The 19,820-nt window shown below is 41.8% G+C and overlaps 1 protein-coding gene across 1 annotated transcript; it reads right to left on the reverse strand.

Annotated features, from left to right (window-relative positions):
* Positions 1-413: 413 nt before the first annotated feature.
* Positions 414-16,586, reverse strand: LOC106609361 (protein ADM2). Its single transcript, XM_014208123.2, has 3 exons — positions 16,486-16,586; positions 15,893-16,146; positions 414-4,523 (listed from the first exon to the last, which is right to left on the reverse strand). Exons 2-3 carry the CDS (start codon positions 15,988-15,990, stop codon positions 4,085-4,087), a joined length of 537 nt encoding a protein of 178 aa, XP_014063598.2. The 5' UTR covers positions 15,991-16,146; positions 16,486-16,586; the 3' UTR covers positions 414-4,084.
* Between the last annotated feature and the right edge of the window lie 3,234 nt (positions 16,587-19,820).

The raw sequence follows: 19,820 nt of genomic DNA on the forward strand, positions 1-19,820 counted from the left end.
GAACTTTCACCCGTCTATTTTTCCACTAGGATGTCACCTTTGCCCAGGTTTACCAGATTCCAGGAAGGGGTGTTTTTCCCCAGATATTTCTGTTCCTTTAAGGAGATATTGAGTAATATGTATGATCTTGGTACCTCTATATTTCTTTTAAGATGTAGTAATATCTAAGACTGCTGGCAACTGTCATGTTTCTAATGTTTGTATAATTCTATGGCGAGTACAGTAGATTTAATTCTGATTATAACATTATTTTTTGTTTTGACAATGGCATCGATGTTGTCAACAATAACTGTTGAGAAGAGTTGTTCATACTGTACTCACACACACGTGAAGGTAAGCATGCATACACACGCACGCACACACACACACACACGCACACACACACTTTCACAAATTAGAGGCACACACTAGACTTTATCTCACTACAGTGTAGTTCTTTATTTTTACAGAGAATGAAAGACATTGTCTGACATGAACATTTAGCTACATTTGGGATTTATTTTTCTTTCCTAACAAAAGGTCACCTTTTAGGAGCATGGAAAATACGAGATAAATAGTGTCTTTGGTGACATACATATATAAACATACAAAGATAACTTAAATATATTACTTTCATTACATAGTACCACTAATAATATATAATATGCACAAGTGCGCATGATATCATCTTCACTCCACTCCACTCATACAGATCTTTATCAAATGCTACATATACAATAACTCTCACCTGTCATTAAAAATAGAATTGCAATGTTTGAAATTCAAGTTGTGAGGAACTAACAACATTAAAGTGCTTTGCTCAGTTTGCTGTGACCCTAAAAGAGGCTTCTGACCTTAAGTATAATTAAATATTGAATGAGGAAAAAGACTGGGATTGTGATGTGTCAGATCCCTGGCTAGGATGACTATACTATAAGTACCTACACATACACACTCACATACAGTCACATACACACTCACATACAGTCACATACACACTCACATACAGTCACATACACACTCACATACAGACGTGAACACACAACACAATCTCCTGCATCGCTTTACAACATAGGTTAAGTTAACAATGGCAGGCGATGGCAGCGTTACTTTTGATGTAAGACTGATGGAGAGTGTCTCTCTTAACACACAAGGGGAGGTATTAGTGGTCAAAGGTCGTAAATAATCGGGTGGTACGCAGTTTACCCAGACAAAACACTCAGCTTTGCTTCTAGGAAAGGCTACGGACCCGCCAGTGACACAACACTGACGTGTAATTACAACACAAAGAAAAAGTAGAGCAAAAACTAAATGGCTCCAACAAAAATCCAACAAATACAAGATTGGTTCCTGATTCTATATGTGGCCGTTCAGACACAAACACACACCTGTGACGGTGGTGGTTAAGAAGTCGAGAGATTCACCAAGGTTCTTAGCATTTGAAAAGCCTTTTAATGATCTGTCACGAGACATTGATTAGCTCCGTTACAGCAGAGACAATGGCATGTGTGTTTCACAAAGCCTTTGAACAGATTAGACTTAAAGAACCAATGAACCACTGATTGTGACCTGCGACCTGGCGTAGGTCATAATCTGAGATAGAAGTTGAGAGAGTGGTAGAGGGAGAGATGGTGAGATAGAGAGAGTGAGACAGAGAATCACTCCACGATTAAATGAGCTAACTCTAAAATAAAATAAAGCCCCAGTTTTGATTAAGACGATTCAGTCCAAAAAGACAAAAATAAGTCAAACAAAATGAAAGGGGGATATGGATAGAGGAATATAAGACCACACTATAATATGATGTAGATCACAAAAAAAACTAAATGACTGTCAAGTATTGTCAGATATTTGGTGAATTTAAACCACTTGCCCAACTAACTTAATTAGTTATAGAATGATTTCATTGAGGCAACCCTGTGGTCAAAACAAAACAGTAAAAACTTGGACCCTAAAACACTCTAAGCTAATATTGGGTACTCCTGTGCCTGTTTAATTATGACACAGAAACCTAATAGTTACATAGTCATAGTCATAAATACATGAATGTATGGCTAATGGCTGACCTGGTTTCTAACAGCAACAATAGCAACATCAGCAAGTTTGGATCAAAGTTATTGGAAAACAAATAGTCTGAACGTTGAGGATTATTTCAATTATTCTCATCCTCTGACATTGAGAATATGAAACATTTGAATGTGTTTCAAAGAGCCAGGCTGCATGATTATTATGGGTATTAAAGATGTCATAAAGACGTTGTTGCTCGTTTTTTCAGGTCGACACACTCTGCACCTTTTGAAGGTTAGGCTAGTTTTTTTGCATGCATGCTGAGTTGAGGTTGTTTTTGGTTATTTCTAGTGAGGGCATCCGCCCACCATTTCAGAGACAGTTATAACAAGGGAAAATGGGAATCTCAGGGCATTTCGTTTTTTATGGTATTTCGTATCCAGATTTAAAATGTGGCACTCTGGCTCCCTTACTTTTGGTATCCGTGGTCTGTCATTACAAAGCCACAATGTAACAGTAGAGCACTTTGCTGTCGACTCTGTGCTAATTTAGACTCATTTGACATACTACAAGCATACAACGTAAAGTATTGTTGTATACACACTAAACTACTAGCGTTTTTAGGATCTCAGTATTCATAACTGACCGGATTATTATTGATAATGGCAAAGTAAGCCTCTAAATATTCCTAGGCAGTACTATTAGTGGCAGATTTTGGGTTTGGGTTGGCAACTTGTGATGCTTTAGGTAGTAGTTATACGGTCCCCTGGGCAAGGCATGGTCAAGGTTTCTTTTGTTTATAAATACAGCAGAGGATGTGTAACGCCTCGCCACCACGGCGGTACAACTAAAGAGATTAGGTCTGATTGGTTAAATTGCCGTAAACATAAAGTCGAGACTTAGTGGGCGAACTTAAGAATCACGTGAAGGGGATCATATTTCCCACTCAGACCCTGGGATAAGAGCAGCAGGAGTGTTCACTGTGTTCAAGAGACAACCAATAGATCCCACCTCTGAAATAGATCCGCAATGATTCATAATAAAAACATTGAAAACCTCCATCTTGTATAGGAACTGAGTCATTGAAATGTTTACCCTCTTCTTCCTTTCTATAAACAGTCTCTACTAGATGAGTCCAGAAGCAGAACTCCATCCAGCCACTGCTGAACTTGACTATTATGGCTGAATGCCACTGTCAAGGTTGTGGTCTGTTGAAACATATACTTCACAGAACCACAGACCGCTTCTGTCGGGAACATCATTGGCTGCAGATGAGAGAGGACTTACAGTAGGTTCTTGTCTGTAAGGTCAGTGTCTGTGTCTGTAAGGTCAGTGTCTGTGTCTGCCCACAAATGGTTGCTGGTGGTCTGTAAATTAGAGGATTACCCGAGATATGTCAAACATGGTCCCTCAAATTGTCCTGGCAGATCTAAGGGGGCAGGGTTTAGGGTGGGGTAAAAGAGTTCATCGGGTCGTTTTGACGGGTCTTCAGGAATATATTCCCTCTGACAGGGATCTGATCCTAGCCCTGGTAGAAATCCACATGAGAGGCTTAAGTGTTTGATCAATGGGGCCAGAGCTAACTGCTGCTGTGGAGGTCATTAGGCATTATACAGACACGTTCAGTTGCGCTGGCTTGTGTTAAGTAGAAAGACTGGTGGACGGGAGCATTTATTCTTACATTAACAGGATTAGGAAGTCAAACTGAGCCCCTTGCAGCTCTTTGACTAGTCAGGAGGCCGGGAGAAACACAAAGACTTTGACGAGACCCAAATGTCCAGAGGATCTCTGGGTGACAGGTATTCGTTCCCAGGGGTGGTTGGTGGTGGGAAGCGTCGGCTATGAGGCTTTCATTCATGTCAGATTCCTTCTTCTTAAACAGCATGATGTGTTTTTGAGGTGTACAGAGGAGTAAGGCAAATGTCATTCAAAAAGTACAGAAATTGTAATTTCAGGATCTAAAAAAGGTGTGGACTACATCTAATACTAATGCAAAGGCTATCTGTGATACGTAAAATAGAGATAAATGTCTATATATTGAAGTTTGCTGGGGTGTTTATGTTTTCAGAGAAGAGAGGGAGAAGTATCTGTCAGTCGCTCATCCGTAACTATGCGGACTCCGGGGGTTAATGGGGGAGGAGTCTTCCCGTCCGCTCTGGCCAATCAGCTGATAGAGCCGGTGGCTGAGGTTCTGAACCTGGCAGGTTCCCAGGGCGCACCCCACTCTCATCAGCTGGGGGTGGTGGTGACCCCCACGCGACCCTGAGTGGGCATGGCGACGACCTCTTGACCCCGTCCGTTGTGGCTCCACGCCCTCCTCACGCCTCACCTGCACCAGAGCTTCAAGATGGGCTGTGTTCATGACAGTGGGTGGTGTGTCTCTGCGGAGGTATCCAGGCAGCCATTTTGGAGATCTGATGGAGGACTGGAGGTCTGATGAAGGGCTGGAGTCTGTTGGGCTGGCGAGTTCGGTGCCAGTTTCTGGAGTGAAGATCTCCTCCTCGCTCAGCGCATGAAGCTTCTTAAGCAGCTCCAACCTAGGAACACAGGAAAAAACAAGACGTTGTTAAGATAGATGTCTGTATCTTTCCACTCTGGTTCAATGCTGACCACTGAATCAGAGAAGTTATTTTAGAACTGGCCTAGTTATTCTCAGACTGATGTTAAGCACACTTCCAACAGCATTTTATGTCGACACACACTGACAGTAAATGTTACACACATGGAATGGGCATGGTGAGGGTTGATGTGTCACCATCCTGTCTTAATGCATTTTAGAAGACTAATGGCCTTTCAGCATAGGAACAAAACAGCATGGGGACCTGGCTGCTGTCCATTTATTATGGTAATATCAACATACTGGACGTCACAACTATTGAGACTTCATGTCCACCTTAGCTAACGCAAACAGACAGAGTGGCTCTGGAGATTTACTGACTACTCACTCAAGTGTCCACAGGACAGAGGCATCACTAAGTTTCAGGAACAGCCTGTTTAGCAAACACATTTCAGATTGACTCTGGCTTTAGCGCTGAGGAGGAGGCCCTGCCATCTGTTCTCTTCTTGATGATGACACTGGCTGCTCAACTCAAACTTGGCACTGGGGATGCTATTCTCTAAACTGTTGTGGGGGGGGTTGTTACAGATGCCATAAAAGGGTAGAGGCTCATGCACCTGGCGGATGTCATATTGACGAAGCACTGGCCACAGTGAGTCAGGGAACTTCATTCTCAAAATGGCACCAGTTGGTGTAGGTATATCAAGCCTCAATTATTTTAAGTAGTAAGTATGACTTTTGTGTGCTAAATGTCCTCCCATGTTAAAGTTAGAACAAGAAAGAGAAAACGTCCCTTTTGTATCCTTTTTCAATTTCAAAGAGCACAGAAACATTTCCACAGCATCAGGTTCTGACCGGCTTCCAACTGCTCTTTAGGAGAAGCAGTAATGATAGTTGGCATACAGAGTAATTATAAAAAGAGCAGCGTTCTCCTTGTGAAACGCTGACTGGATTGTGAGAAATAACAGGGTAGGCCTACTGTAGAATGCCACTATGCCAGTGGTAACCAACCAATCTCTGTACAGACACAGTGAGAAGTGGCTATATTAATGAACAGGGTTCCAAACCCTTCTCTGCCTCCTCAAGGCGGTCTCTTAGTTAATGTGTTCAGTGACTTGGCCAGGCTCTTGCCAAACATGTTGTTCGTGGCCAAAATTCTGCAGACTACAATCATGACTTTATGCATTTATGGGTTTGTTCAACCAATTTAACCTCAAACTGAGTTTTCCGGTCTGTTGCGGGCTTGAAGCCCAACATAACTAGCCAATCTAGCTACTTCACAAGCAAAAATAAAGTGCTATTCCAGCAACAGCACCATGACTGGTCAGTCAGTGAAAGTTTCAAGGTAGCTATATTTGACATGTACACAGAGTTCCAACACAAAGAAAACACTGAATCACCTGCGTCTCCCTGCCATCCAGCCTGTTTGACCGTACAAGGCAGGGCCCTGGTGCCTGGTGATGGTGGGTGTCACTGATAACCACTGTGGTAATGTCGAGGGAGCACTATTTCCAGGAGCACCTAGTCATTCAGCTCTGTCCTGTGGCCATGGCATTGCCAAGTCACACCCGCCTTCTGTGCCAAACACCATGCTGACAGACAGGCACAAATTGTATTTGACTGCGCGGAAGAAGCTACATTCATACAGTATACCGCATAAATACTGCAATGTGGTTGTTATAGAGATTTGGATAGTTTATATTCATTACAGTAAACTTGACCTTTCTGTACCCAAAAAGGCTGAAATACAATCTTCTTTTGTGTTTGGAATCCATGGTGGAAAATGTGTTTCTCACACATGAGGAAGGAGGAAACCTAATCCGTTCGGAAACAAGAGATGGTGAATAAACAAAACAAAGGTAAAACAGCTCCAGAACAGCTTCATTTGGGAGTCCCTGGACAAAAACAGGTCTGATGGGGTGTGCAGACTGCCAGTACCAAACAATGCCCACTGAGCAAACACTGGTTGAATCAATGTTGTTTGAAATGATGTGGAACCAACATGGAATAGATGTTGAATTGATGTCTGTGATCAGTGGGTGTGCTGTACCAAGCTTCACATCCATAGAAAAAGGGATATGTTTTATTGTACACTGGATAGGTGCAGTCAAATGTGTTGTTTTCCAAGGTCAGCCATAGTAGTACAGTGCCGCTGGAGCAAATTAGGATTAAGTGCCTTGCGCAAGGTCACATAAACAGATTTTCCACCTTGTCAGCTCAGGTATTTGAACCAGCAACCTTTTGGTTAGTGACCCAACACTCTAACCACTAGTCTACTTGCTGCCCTAAGACAATGTGTCAGTCCCAATCTACCCCATTGACCAAGTAGTTTGTGTGTGTGTTTGTGTGTGTTTTTAATGCCCATTTCCACCCCTGGTAGAGCAGTAGTGGACTTTGTGGCTCACTCAGTGCTGGAATCTCCCATAACACACCATGTCGCCTCGAGCCCGACCCAACGCAGCAGACGATGGCTGCTTCACTAGTCAGGCTATTCTGGGCTGGCAGACAGCCATAAAGACCCTGTGATATCGTTAAAAAACAATTTTCTTGGAGAATTAGTAACTGGATGGAGACGGAGAAGGAGAAAAAAGAAAGAAAGAATGAGTCTGCTGTTTAAAGGAGGTTACATGTGTTTGGGTTTCTGTGGGGTTCACCTCCCACCTATGGAGTTCTTGGCATGTCCTTTTGTCCTCCTCTCCTCTCTGTTACACCATCTGACCAGACAGCTTTACTTCCACCTGACGCTGATGCCCTTAGACTTTAATATAGCTTTTATATAATGGCTTCACAAGCAAGTGTGAACTTGTCTGTTTTGTCCCTAGGGCCAGCCAGGACTCATTTGTATGTGTCTGTGCTGGAGGGATCGGATGGATCTGAAGGGAACGTTTTGGCCAAAGACTTTGGACCGGAGGTGTGACTGTGAGTCAGTGTGCTCAGTGCACATGCTCCTCTCCAGTTTTGTTGGGATGTTGTTCTGATCCCACAATAAGCCTTTTGGCCACCGTGTTCTAACCCACAGCCAGGAGAAGGCAGCAGCACCATGTACTGTAGGCCGGCCCAACGTGGGAACTCTCTCACTGGATCACATCTGATCTGACAGCCCATCTAATTTGGCTATTGAGAAAGTAATCCTGCAAATTGACAGTAATGGAGGTCTTTGTGATTGGGAGACGATCAAAGATATCAGAGCTTCACATTCTTGGAAACATTCACTCACTCAACACTCGTTTTCAGCACCATCTGATCTGTGGAAGATTGTTAAAAAATATATATTGGTAACAAATCCACCTACTTGTTCTGTAAAAGTCACATTTTCATTGGAGGGCATGAAGCTAAAAGTCACTCAGCCTGGGGACCGGGCAGAGGGAGGGGGGTTTTGAGGGTTCGATAAAGCTGATCCAAACTTTGTGCTGCAGTGTGGTGTTATTCTTTCTTATTACTCCCACAGTTTAGACTGAGGTTTAGGTCTGGAATCACAACTGAGACCCACCAGTGGAACCACCACAATAGGGTGATTCCACACCAGCGGGAGCGGGAAATAGTTTTGGTATTTACATTTGAGTCATTTAGTCATATCCAGAGCGACTTACAGGAGCAATTAGGTATCTCAGATTGTTCTGACTATTCTCACATAGAAACTTGATTGGGGGGAATGGATGTTTAACCCTTTTTTTTAAATTTCTATCACAAGCCATTTTTTTGAAAATCTTGATGAAATTAGCCATTTTATACACTTTTTAGTATACATGCCTCCTATAAGACCCCATGATCTGTGAACTGTACATAATACAGACAGCATCTGTCATTATACTCCTTATAGTGTTCTCTCTGAAATACACATTTTCACATTAATTTATTCAACATTAAAAATATTAATATTAATCTCAAAACTATCCTTTTTAGACATTCTCTTCAAACACGGAACATTTCCAGAGTGGGCTCTCTGGTACTTTTAATGATATGACCCATTTTATACATATAAATGGACATGATAGGTCATTAACCAATCACAGCCTCATGTAGGATTGCACATTCAGCAAATCACCAGCAGAGGGAGTTCCCTTTGAATCCATTTTCCCATTCACTGTGTTGGTGGTGCTCATAAATTTGATCATACCTTCAGAATTAGCAGAAAGCCCACACTGGAAATGTAATGTACTTATATATATTGTTCCAAACAATGTCTTAAAATAAACAAAAGCAAAAAGGGTCATTTTGAGATATTAATATTTGAATGTTGAATAAATGAATGTGATAATTTTTTTATTTCAGAATCTAGACATACACTACTGGTAAAACGTTTTAGAACACCTACTCATTCAAGGGTTTTTCTTTATTTTTACTATTTTCTACATTGTACAATAATAGTGAAGACATCAAAACTATGAAGTAACACATGTGGAATCATGTAGTAACCAAAAAAGTGTAAAACATATGAAAATATATTTTATATTTGAGATTCTTCAAAAAGCCACCCTTTGCCTTGATGACAGCTTTGCACACTCTTGGCATTCTCCCAACCAGCTTCACCTGGAATGCTATTCCAACAGTCTTGAAGGAGTTCCCACATATGCTGAGCACTTGTTGGCTGCTTTCCTTCACTCTGCGGTCCGACACATGCCAAACCATTTTGGTTACTACATGATTTCATATGTGTTATTTCATAGTTTGATGTCTTCACTATTATTCTACAATGTAGAAAATAGTAAAAAATAAAGGAAAACCCTTGAATGAGTAGGTTTTCAACATTTTTTGACCGGTAGTGTATTCCATATTTTAAAGCACACTATAAGGAGTATAATGACACCAAGATGTTAACTGTTCCATGTACAGTTCACGGATCATAGGGTCTTACAGGAGGCATGTTTAGGTCTAAAAAGGGCCTAAAATGGCTACTTTCATCATGATTTTCTCAAACATTGTTTGTGGTACAAATGTAAAAAGCATTTCAAACATCCTTTCCCCAATGAAGTTTCAATGTGAGAATTGCCAAAACAATATGAGATACCAAAAATATGTTCCGCTGCCGCTGGCGTGGAATCGCCGATGTCCCACCAGCCCCAGCCTGATGCCCTCCTCTGCCCCAGTAAGGCCCCCTCAGAGAAGGGTAAGCCTTGGCCAGCACCAGCCCCTCATACATGCTTATACCCAGGGGGCTGGGGCCTACCATGGGGTAGCTTAATCAACAGTAAATGTGGCACATTCATACATAATCCTCGCCAGGCCCCATGCACCTAACACAGGACAGATTGTGTTCTCAGTAAGGAGACAGAAATAAGAAAAAGGCGATTTATTTGTGAATGAACCATTGCTGCCGCTTGTTCTCCGTGCGTTGGTGGTTTTATAACCTCTTGTGTTGATGATAAGTATGTGCTGAGGGGTGATTTAGCACTTTCTTCATCATGCACTGCATTGGGTGAAAGTGTACACAGTTGCTAAAGTCCATGGCTTGAAAGAACGACAGCCACATATCCACTTAAGTGTGGACTTAAGTGTGTAGTGGTTTGGGAATTGGGAGACGGACTTCAAACCACACAGTGGTTCCAATTGTACTGAGGCGGCCACTCACAGCTGCAGTGCTGACTCCTGATTGAGGCCTGACCTCCATCGCTACTCTGGGTATCCATCCACACTACAAATGACTGTACTTAGCTAGAATAACACCTACATTTTTCTCAACCACCAATAGAACATGAAACAAGAGTTTAGTCCTTCTCTCCTCAGACCTCAGAGCTCCATCTGTGTTCATTCTTCAGCCTTAATCCTGTGTTCTTTCTTTAACACTGACAGTATACACACAGACAGACAGATATACTATACAAGGGTTGTCACGATTCCAGTATTGCGATAGACAGAAGTATCGTGGCAAGGAAACAAAACACAAAGCGGATTTCATTTCTTGTCACCTAGAGTCACATTAGTTAATTTTGCAAGCTATAGCACCCACAATTTTACGTAAAGTAGGTTTTTATTGTACCATAGAGTTTTGTCTAATTCGTGCTTTCTTTTTTGCCATGGAAAATCTGATATCGTAGTAGCTCAAGACTTGTATCGTGACAACCCTAATCCATACATACACACACACACAAGCATTTTGCCATGGTCAGGCTATCAGTGCAGAGTGGAAGCATTTTCTTTATAGATGTGGACGGTGGAATTTAGGTCTTAGCCACTAATCCACTGTGGAATTCTGAGCTGCCTGGTGGGAGACTGGTTCCCTCTCTTCTTTAGGCCTGGTCGTAATGACCCCCACGGAGCACAGAGAGAGAGAAGGAGAAAGAGAGAGAGAGCTAGAGAGAGAGAGTGGGTGAGAGGGAGGGAGGGTCATGGCAGTGTAGTAGATACATTACATCTCCATACATCGCCAGTCCAGACCTCTGTTTACAGTGTGGCCCACATCAGATCAGCCATGCTTCCTCAGAGCAGAGGTCTAACCTCAGAGCCATACATACTGCCTCTCACAGAGCGATCTCCAATGTATGGGTGTTGACATCTGAATTGCATGCAGGGGGCTTGGCCCTGAGACTTGCCCCATATGGGGTGAAAGAGGGAGTTCATGATTTAGTAGGAGGATGGACAGACGGGAAAACCTTGTTGTTTTTTTCTGTCCAGTCAGGATCCTGAGCAAATTCACGACCACAATACACACAGACTCAAATACACACAGACTCAAATACACACAGACAGACCAGTAGTCTACACATACACAGTCCCTCTTTCTAAAGAGAATATACTTTACACTAACACACGCTCAATACACAAACTGTGTTCATCCTGTCAGGGATGTCTGACATGTCATATCATTGACCTCTGTCCCAGACTGTGTGGAAGTAGTGGGTCATCATGGCAACAAGCACATTACAGCAAATCAGCTGCAGTAGCATGCCTCTCTCTGGGGCGCCCTGCATCCCACTGCTGGAATCCACAATGTAAAACTGCTTCGTCTCTAAAGCCATATTGGTTTGGCTCTGGCCTTCAACTATTTTCTCTCAGGCTGTTACTGTATGTAAAATGAAGGGTATACTTTGTATTGTGAATGGCCTAGAGCAAGGGTGTCAAAAGAGGTGGCCCCACGGGCCGTCCATGATCAGGACATAAAGCACTTTATCGGTACAGAGAAACAATGACCAAATTTCACCCATCACACCTCAGTCTGAAAAGGGGAAAGAGAGGAGGAGCAATGAGGCCTGTGTTATTGTAATCAGCCTGTGATGGAATCATCATGTGTGATGGGAAGGACAGAGCATTTGCTATGGAGGGAAGAAAAACTGGGACATTTACTGAGTAAATAAATAGATAAAAAGAGGGAAGAAGGCAGAGAGAAACCAGAATTAAAGAGGGAGAGAGAAGAGAGAAAGCAGAATTAGAGAGAGAGTGAGGAAAAAGAGAGAGGACATTATGAATCGCCCTTCCATCACCAAGGGAACATCCTGAGGGGATTTCTAGGAACGATAACCCCTCACACAGCCACAGCTTGGACAAGACAAACAGACTCCCTCTTATTGAACTGTTTGTTTTTGAAAAGCTGCTGTGTTCACTCAAATACACTGATAGAGAGCACTGATGCAACCACAATCCCATCCACCATTACCCACAAATTCTGCCCCTGCTGTTTAAAATGGAAAGTTAGTTCCAAGAGATTGAAGTCTTAACAACCATTGGGAAGCAGAAATAGCTTCCCCTTGACCTTTTCCACATTTTGTTACGTTACAGCCTTATTCTAAAATGGATTTCAAAAATAATAATCCTCAGCAATCTACACACAACACCCCATAATGACAAAGTGAAAAAAGGGTTTTAGACATTTTTGCAAATATATATATATAAACTTATTTACAGAAGTATTCAGACCCTTTGCTATGAGACACGAAATTGTGCTCAGGTGCATACTGTTTCCATTGATCATCCTTGAGACGTTTCTTGATTGAAGGATCTTGATTGAAGTCCACCAAATTAAATTGATTGGACATGATTTCGAAAGGCACACACCTGTCTATATAAGGTCCCACAGTTGACAGTGCATGTCAGAGCAAAAACCAAGCAATGAGGTCGAAGGAATTGTCCGTAGAGCTCCGAGACAGGATGTGTCGAGGCACAGATCTGGGGAAGTGTACCAAAAAATGTCTGCAGCATTGAAGGCTCTTCCTAGAGATGGCCGCCTGGCCAAACTGAGAAATTGGGGGAGAAGGGCTTTGGTCAGGGAGGTGACCAAGAACCTGATGGTCACTCTGACAGAGCTCTAGACTTCTTCTATGGAGATGGGAGAACCTTTCAGAAGGACAACCATCTCTGCAGCACTCCACCAAGAAGCCACTCCTTGGTAAAAAGGCACATGACAGCCTGCTTGGAGTTTGCCAAAAGGCACATCAAAGACTCTCAGACCATGAGAAACAATATTTTCTGGTCTGATGTAACCAAGATTGAACTCTTTGGCCTCAATGCCAAGTGTCACGTCTGGAGGTAACCTGGCACCATCCCTACGGTGAAGCATAGTGATGGCAGCATCATGCTGTGGGGATGTTTTTCAGCGGCAGGGACAGGGAGACAAGTCAGGATCGAGGCAAAAATAAACAGAGCAAAATACAGAGAGATCCTTGATGAAAACCTGCTCCAGGGCACTCAGGATCTCAGACTGGGGCGAAGGTTCACCTTCCAACAGGACAACGACCCTAAGGAGACAGCCAAGGGTCGGCAGGTAGTCTAGTGGTTAGAGTGTTGGACTAGTAACCGAAAGGTTGGACTAGTAACCGAAAGGTTGAAAGATCGAATCCCCGAACTGACACGGTAAAAATCTGTCGTTCTGCCCCTGAACAGGGCAGTTAACCCACTGTTCCTAGGCCGTCATTGAAAATAAGAATTTGTTCTTAACTGACTTGCCTAGATAAATAAAGGTTAAAAAAAATGTTAAAGACAATGCAGGAGTGGCTTTGGGACAAGTCTCTGAATGTTCTTGAGTGGCCTAGGCAGAGCCTGGATTTGAACCCGATCTAACATCTCTGGAGAGACCTGAAAATAGCTGTGCAGCGATGCTTCCCATCCAACCTGACAGAGCTTGAGAGGATCTGCATAGAAAAATGGGAGAAACTCCCCAAATACAGGTGTGCCAAGCTTGTAGGATCAAACTCGAGGCTGTAATCGCTGCCAAAGGTGCTTCAACAAAGTACTGAGTAAAGGGTCTGAATACTTATGTAAATGTGATATTTCCGTTTTTTATAAATTTGCAAAAATGTCTAAAAAACTGTTTTTGCTTTGTCATTATGGGGTATTGTGTGTAGATTGATGAGGGGGAAAAAAAACATTTAATACATTTTAGAATAAGGCTGTAACCTAACAAAATGTGGAAAAGGTCAAGGGGTCTGAATACTTTCCGAAGGCACTGTATAAAGCAAGATAACAGTGGTGTCACTGACCTAGTAATAATATGAATAAGTCTCAACAAATGATCATTGTCTGAGTTACCAGGCCAACAACACAACTCATGGACATTTTTTGGAACCTGTCAGTGTGTCCTACAGTGCTAACCCACATTAGAGGAACATCTAGATACAACCAAGTGCCTTACTTCATTTGCCCCAAAAAATGACTAACAGGTGAAAATGTTCCTCTTTTAGCTTTGAACATCCCAGATTTCTATGTAAAGGCATGGGTCTTGGTGAAGGTAATCATGTGTTTTAATTGGTTTCTCTCATTGATAGAGTCCAGGTTCCTGTCAGTCTCCCACCAGAAGAGGGCATGCAGACACTGTCTCTACCCTCTGCTATAGCTCTCACTGCACTAAAACACACCAGAGACTGGAGTCTTCACTAGTGCACTTCTCCTTCACTTTGAACAGGCACGTCTGCCCACCCAATGAAATAGGAAATGGGTATTATTGACCAATTCCCTGTGATCTTAGGATTTTACTACCATGTCACACATAGAAGAATATCAGAGTGGAAAATACAAGTGCCACTGATTACAGTATTACAGTACAGTAGCCAATGCCTAAAATGACGGGGGAAGTCAGTAAATGCCAACATGAGGAGGACTGTTTTTTCCACCTCTGTTATCACATGTCCCACATGAGGTCATATCCCACATGAGGTCATATATACTGCTTTGTTAGGAATATGACCTCATGTGACCTCAAACTACTAAAACCAAACCTAATTTGTAAGACAAACACACAACCAAATATCTGTTGCATTCGAAAATATAGTCACATGTGAATATGATAAAGTATATGGTTTGGCGCAATTAACCTTGACTTTGAACACTGACGCAAGTAGCTTGCACTTTCGTTTAGGGACCTATAACGAGGTGTACGGAAGACTTTCATGAATACTGCCAGATTTGATGTAACATGTGTAATATATCAGTAAAATACTTAACAGTGTGTAATAACGCGCCTAACCTGCGCTTCAGTTTGTGTTTGTAGCGCAGTGTGTAAAAATATAATGCAATGACGGTCGTATTGTCCTCTGTCCCATTAGTTCAGTTTTGAGTTTTTGGACTAAATTCAGTCGCATCATATAAGAACACACATTCTGAAGAGTACGCTTTATTATGCAGATGGAATAAATGTGTAATTTCATCATGGTGCCCATTTTTAAACATAGTGGTCGTGGATAAGATAGCATTCGTTAGCCTACACTATCATGAACTTTAAGTCAACACAAGTGTTTAAATCCCATAACATGCCTTTGCCCAATGGAGAGAGCAGTGCAAACCAGACTGCGCAAGGCGCGCATGGATGAACTCTCAATCCATTCTAAAAACACGGATTCCCCTCAAACTTTTCCACATTGTCATATCATAACTACAGAGTCCCCTGGTTATCCGAGCGCACGTCCCCTGTATCACGTCTGTCTTGCTCTGACCTTGCCGGCCAGGACTACTCTCTATCCGTTATCTCCCCGACACAACACCCTGACTGAACAAACACTTCAGCGTACTTTATGCCACTAACCTCGATATTATATATTAAGTGGTTCATCCGTTTGTGGTTTGACAGTGTGATTTAATAATAAAAAAAACAGTAGGCTAAAAAAAGATGCACGTCAATTCACCAAACACCGGCAAAGTCGTTGGACATTCGAGAATAACCAATTTCATAATAATGCATCTCATCCATCACTGTATTTTCCGAATCCTGGAATAAAATAAGACTACATGTAGCCTATATTTGAATTAGACCTCCAAACGTCCTATTGAAATAGCAGGAGCTTTTATATATCCAATGTGCTCTACACAAGAACATTTCTGTTCAATAATCATCACATCCAGAAAGGATCACTCTTAGAAAGTGAAAGAGAAGGAACTGGAACGCACGTTCAATATAGGAAGTTCATGTAATGTCTTTCTTCTTACCTGTTTCTCTCCAGACGGTCTGCGACCGGGAGAGCCAGGAGCTGCTGGAGGGAAAGTAGGCTGATGCAATACACAGTAACCGGCAGAAGTGAACGCATCTCGGGACGAGTTCTCACACACACCCCTTGGGAAGGAGGGTGTTCCCAAACCACCTGGACGATGTTCAACTCCCCGGGAAGAAAAATTCCAAAATGTTTTGGTATTTAGGCTAGTACTGATATCCAGGCAACAATGCGTGAGACAGTCAAATAATCCTGTGATAAACAGAGAATAAAAAAAGGAAAGAAAAGTAAATACAATTGTCTAATTTGATCAGGATATTGATTAGGTTATGCAACAAATATTCAAGAGTGCCTGTGGGACACTTGCAAGTGCATTATTCACTCACTATTCGGTAGTGTACGAACCACTCTATGTGTGGCCAATTGAAATATTGCATAAAGAAACCTCAGGCACTAAAGAAAAAGTAAAAATATATATATCCAGCTACACCCATTTTTCATATTTTACACAAAAATTATATTGCATTTCAAATTATAGCTATAATAACTCATATAAAATAGTACATTTTATGAATGTTAGAAATATCTTACGTATATGAGGATTTTCAGAAATATTCTCGTAGGTCTAAGTATTTTCCCACGGCTCTAACAAGTGTTGGTCAATATGAAGTTCTCAGATTCAACTTCTGAAGTTGAGCGCGATGACATTGTGCGTATAAATATTGAGTGGGCGGGACTCATTCTGCACCGGTGTACCTGATAGGCTCCGTGGTTTGGTCGGATAATTTATTCTTCATTCACTTCATTCACTATATAGTGCCATGTAATTGAGCCATGTATACACCTGTTGTTGGTTTTGGTGGCAAATGCCAACTGAAATGCCAAAATAATGATTGTTCTTGACTGGTCAAAGACCTTCCAAGAACTTAGCTATAGATATTCATATTTAAGATATATTTGAAGAAAGATCCATACTAATCATTAACCAACCATTGATCCAAATGTTGTTTTATTAACAATTTCCCATAGTATATGTCATGCAAACAAATGGTGGCATATTCTCAAAATGATTTTCTCAGACTATTATCATGTGTTTTTCACCCCCTCCCTTTCCCTTTTCTCTTATCTTTGCCTTCAACACCAAGTGAGCCTGAGGGATAGGTATAGATAGTTCTCTTTCAGAATTTTAGACAGACACACCCATGGCTACACCCATGGCTAACGTATTGATACGTTAGATTGCTTCCTGATTATGCCACAGACATTTATTTATTGTACATTTTCCAGAACTATAAGGAAATATGACCTCATAAAGAGTACCATGTGACTTACGATAATGAGTGGTTACATTGGCTATCATACAGCTTGATGCCACCAGGGCTATAAAGATCACGTGCAGCTAATTTGTTTAGGGCATTTTCTTCCTGTATACAATGTGGATGTTGTCGTTTGTGTTTAGTAAACTTACTACGGTGTTGTAGATGTGTCAGTGACGTGTTTAGACTCGTATATCCTAAAACGGACTCACACAAGTCTTATTCCACTCAGTGTCCGTTGGGAAAGTGGGTGAGTCTGTATTGTCTCCGAGCTTAGCAGGCATGAACACCTGCGCTCTATCCTGTTTGTGACATGTTTTATTAATTAGGCTGCATAGTCATAATGTACATACCTGATCCACACAAAACACTGAGGAGAGTTACGTAGTTACGCAACCATCATTTCAGGGAAAACAGACCAAATGTGTTGCCAAAGGTTGAGTGTCTTTCCTAGTTTAGGAGAGCCCCCATGAGCTTCAGCTTGGGTTAATATAAACTATAGAGTGGGGAAAGTAAATATAGGGAAGATAGGTCTGAAACAGAGCACCCCTGAAGAATCACATACATTTTGTTTGTTAAATCAGTCAGACAGTTTCCCACATTTTGAAATTCTTCTCCCCCCTTCTCTCTGTTATGAATTGTGTTTTTAAGCAATGTTCATTGCTCGCCAAATCGTCTGACTGCTTCCAATTTCTCAATTTCTCACACTCCACTGTTGTCACTGTGTGTATTCCAGCAGTGTTGAAGGCTTTGAAGTCCTCCATTAGTCTCTCATAATCATCATAATAACATTAGTAACAGTGCCCACACAGGTAATAGCCACTAGCAGCCTAATCCAGCCTGGGCTGAAATTAAAGGATCCACTCTCTATAATCTATTATAATCTCTGGTTTGGTGTTATTTTCCCAGGGGGGATCATAACAATGACACAGTAAACCAATCAGGAAGTCAACTCACCTTCTTCTTGACCTCAAAAGGCATCAGTCAGGTCTAGCCTGTTACAGTGTTTGGTAAAAATGTACATTATACCATACATTACCCATCCATAAGCATGTTATAAACATGACATTATAGCTACATAGAGCATTGTGATGTTCTGACCCTAATGAATGAGACATGTAATTCTCCAACTCTGGAGATGGCAATTCAAATTTGACCAAAGGTGAGTTCCCAATCAATAATTATTTTAAGAGACAAAAAGTCCAATAGTATATAACTTCACCCTTGCAAAACCAAGAGATGAATATCAACTGCAAGGATTCCGCAATGCATAACAGGTATCTGAATTGGTAACTGATTGATTCAAACTGAGGTGAGGATGTATTGGATATCAAAGCTGGACAGCTCTACCATGATTTCGACCCATTTATGTAACAATGAGCAGGCATCATGTGACATCAGCCCTGTGAAGCAGTGCCCTCAGTGTGCTGATGAACAGAGGGGTTACCGCCTGGTTTGATCTCTCAATCATGCACTGGCGTTACTGGTTGTGTAATAATGTGGCAATTAGTGCACATGAGTAAGTGCTCTATGCAGCACACACTGTACTTGAAAAGATCCTCCAACTTTTAATCACTCTGGCTTTGAAATGGACCGACAGAGCACCATGATGTCCTGTCGAAACAATGTCGTGGTCAAGCAATCAAAGGACATGGATCTGTGATTGTGCGACGCTGCTTTCTTATTATATATAAATATAATTTAAAACAAGGTACACATACAAAATTATGCACTTGGTTAAGAATCATCGAGGACAGCTTATTTCCATTGTGGTCCTCATTTTCATGATAGCATGTAGAAAGTTTGGCATGTACCAGGATAAAAAAAAAACAGAAGCTAAAATGGCAGGCAAATTGGTTATTCAGTCATAAAAACACAACATATTCATACTATACACAAAGGAACGTACGTACTCACACACACACACACACTCACACACACACACACACACACACACACACACACACACACACACACACACACACACACACACACACACACACACACACACACACACACACACACACACACACACACACACACACACACACACACACACACACACACAATCCTAGCTTTAGTGTTAAGGTTGTGTGAATCTCTAACATGGGGAAAGTAGTCAGACAAATACCTTGGGGCTGCCCCATGGATGATCCTATGTACCAGACTAAGCCTAGTCTGTGTGACCTTTGACTCAACGGGCAGCCAGTTGAGCTCCTGAAACTGGCTCCTACCAATTTGAGTACGTGGGCTCAGATTCAACACCAGCCTAATCAACTTGTTCTGGGCTATCTGAAGCTTGCTTTTTAGTAGATGACTTAAACCTTCGAACCATGATGTGCTATTGTAACGTGGGGGAAATACACAGAAATATTTCATTCCTGTAGTCGTACCACGCCACCTTTTAATACGCGAGGTAGATCCTTGGGACTAAGCTAAACATAACAGGTTCTTTGCATCAAAAAGTGGAGCATGGGAATCAGACAACAATTTATTTTCATCGTCACAAGAAATGCACAATCTCCTGGCCTACGTAATGTCCATATACTATCTTCAGCTCCAGGAGCGCCGTACAACTGTACTACAAGACAGACTTCATTATCACACAAA

The sequence above is a fragment of the Salmo salar genome, chromosome ssa07 (assembly GCF_905237065.1).
Source record: "Salmo salar chromosome ssa07, Ssal_v3.1, whole genome shotgun sequence".
In the NCBI taxonomy this organism is placed as follows: Eukaryota; Metazoa; Chordata; class Actinopteri; order Salmoniformes; family Salmonidae; genus Salmo; species Salmo salar.